The sequence below is a fragment of the Gavialis gangeticus genome, unplaced genomic scaffold, assembly GCF_001723915.1.
Source record: "Gavialis gangeticus isolate Ggan-Ray unplaced genomic scaffold, GavGan_comp1, whole genome shotgun sequence".
Classification (NCBI taxonomy): domain Eukaryota; kingdom Metazoa; phylum Chordata; order Crocodylia; family Gavialidae; genus Gavialis; species Gavialis gangeticus.
Genome location: NW_017729004.1, coordinates 23,308,223 through 23,310,180, shown reverse-complemented (window position 1 = coordinate 23,310,180; position 1,958 = coordinate 23,308,223). Strand labels below are relative to the sequence as shown.

The 1,958-nt window shown below is 46.7% G+C and overlaps 1 protein-coding gene across 3 annotated transcripts in view; it reads right to left on the bottom strand.

The window, feature by feature from the left end:
- The window catches only part of ZMYND11 (zinc finger MYND-type containing 11), a 141,560-nt gene that overhangs the window by 19,936 nt on the left and 119,666 nt on the right, over positions 1–1,958 (bottom strand). For all 3 annotated transcript variants that reach the window (XM_019508165.1, XM_019508166.1, XM_019508167.1), the window contains one exon: positions 437–505. In XM_019508165.1, the coding sequence (XP_019363710.1) occupies positions 437–505 (69 nt within the window). The remainder of the gene's footprint in view (positions 1–436; positions 506–1,958) is intronic.

Below are 1,958 nucleotides of genomic sequence, written 5' to 3'. Positions count from 1 at the left end.
AGACTCATTGACTTCCTGGGGCTTTGCTTAGCTCTTTACCTGGTTTCTAATGTTCTAGCGCTGGTTGTAATGGTCCCTGGAGCTTTCCATCTCTCACTATTGCAGCATATGTTTTGCCATATCTAAAAAACTTCAGTGGTGGATTGTTGATTTTTTTAATGATGGACACTTAACTACAAAGATACCATTTGATGGCTACCAGTGGCTAATGCATGATAGGAAAATTGACAATGACACTGTGGTGATGGCTGCCAGTACGAAACCTTAAAACGGACACATCTCATTCTAGTCTTCAGCAGACAGGATGAAGCTACTGACATTCAGACTTTTTATGATAAGCTCCTGTTAAACAAGGAAAAGGTGACAGAAAATAAGGGCTTTGAAAATGCTTTTCTTTTCTTGTCTTTTGACAGGCATCTCATGTGAAGTTACTTACTTCCTTTTTGGGTTCCACACTTTGATTACGTCGTCCTTTCTTTGCTCTTGGTTCCTGAGTAACCTTCAGCTGTGAACATTATGAAAAGAGTATTCTTTGTAAAATGTTTGAGATGCAAGGTGTTTATAAGTAACATAAAAAGGTATGGCCAAGATTCAAGGCATCTCACTGGGCTGTAGCATCAGCGAGCACAAACCGTGCCGATGCTACTGGTTCATATAGCATCGTCCAGTAGGGCTGGAAATGACCCGTGCGGCACCAGGACTGTGCAGTACCAGCGGTTACTGTGCAGTCATTTAGTACTTGCTTTAAATGCTAAAGCAAGTACTGAATGTCTGCACAGGTGGGCACACATGTAGATATGCCCACTATATACCTAAACGTAGATATTATCCTGCTGACTTCTGAGGAAGTGGAAAGCCTGGGTTACCTTAGCTTTCAAACCAAACCTCCACCTTTCCAAGAAAGTGCTCTAATCATCAGATTACAGAATGAGGGATTGGTGGGGGCATTTTTCAACCCTCCTGTTGAAACCAGGCCACTGGCCAGCTGAGAGTGCAAGAGGTATGAGGCACAAACAGTGCTGGGAACAAGAAAGAGGTCCATGGCGTGGTGGGGGCCCTCCTCCCCTCCCCCAGCAGAGAGGGAATAGTACTGGGTTCTAGTCCATGCTCCCCAGTGCTATTTATATTGGATCTGCCTGGGCTTTGGAGAGCAAAGTAAACCTTAGTAAGAGTAAGGGAGGGTGCGTTTAGGACTCACTTTTGTTTTATACTTTAGCTCTGTGAGCTTCGCACTTTTGCAAAAAAGAAAATAGTGCTTGGCTTTGAAGAAGTTCTTTTTAAATCACTTTCAACAACTCTGTCAGAGGATCCCAAAGATATCCCGATATGGTTCAAACCTAGTTGGTGATGCGGTTAGTTCCCAAAGGACAGTAGCCAAAGCCTAAGAATGAGTCAACTATGGACTTCCACCTCAGGGATCCTGGCACCCTGTAAGATCCTAAGACGTGGCGGAGTGGAGCTAGCCCAGTAACTGCAACAATACTTCACAGTTTCATAGTTGGTAGGGTCGGAAGGGACCTGAGCAGATCATCAAGTCCAACCCCCTGCCATGGCAGGAAAGAGTACTGGGGTCAAACGACCCCAGCAAGGTGTTCATCCAGCCTCCTCTTAAAGACCCCCAGGGTAGAAGCCAGCACCACTTCTCTTGGAAGTTGGTTCCAGATCCTAGCCGCCCTGACAGTGAAGTAGCGCCTCCTGATATCTAGTCTAAATCTATCCTCTGCCAGCTTGTGACTGTTATTACTAGTCACTTCTGGTAGTGCTGGGGGGAACAGGGACTCCCCCAACGCCTGCTGGTCCCCTCTGACTAGTTTGTAACAGGCCACTAGATCCCCCCTCAGCCTTCTCTTGTGGAGGCTGAACAGGTTCAGGTCCTGTAGCCTCTCCTCGTAGGGCCTGCCCTGCTGCCCCGATTATGTGAGTGGCCCTCCTCTGGACCCTCTCCATGTTGTCCACAT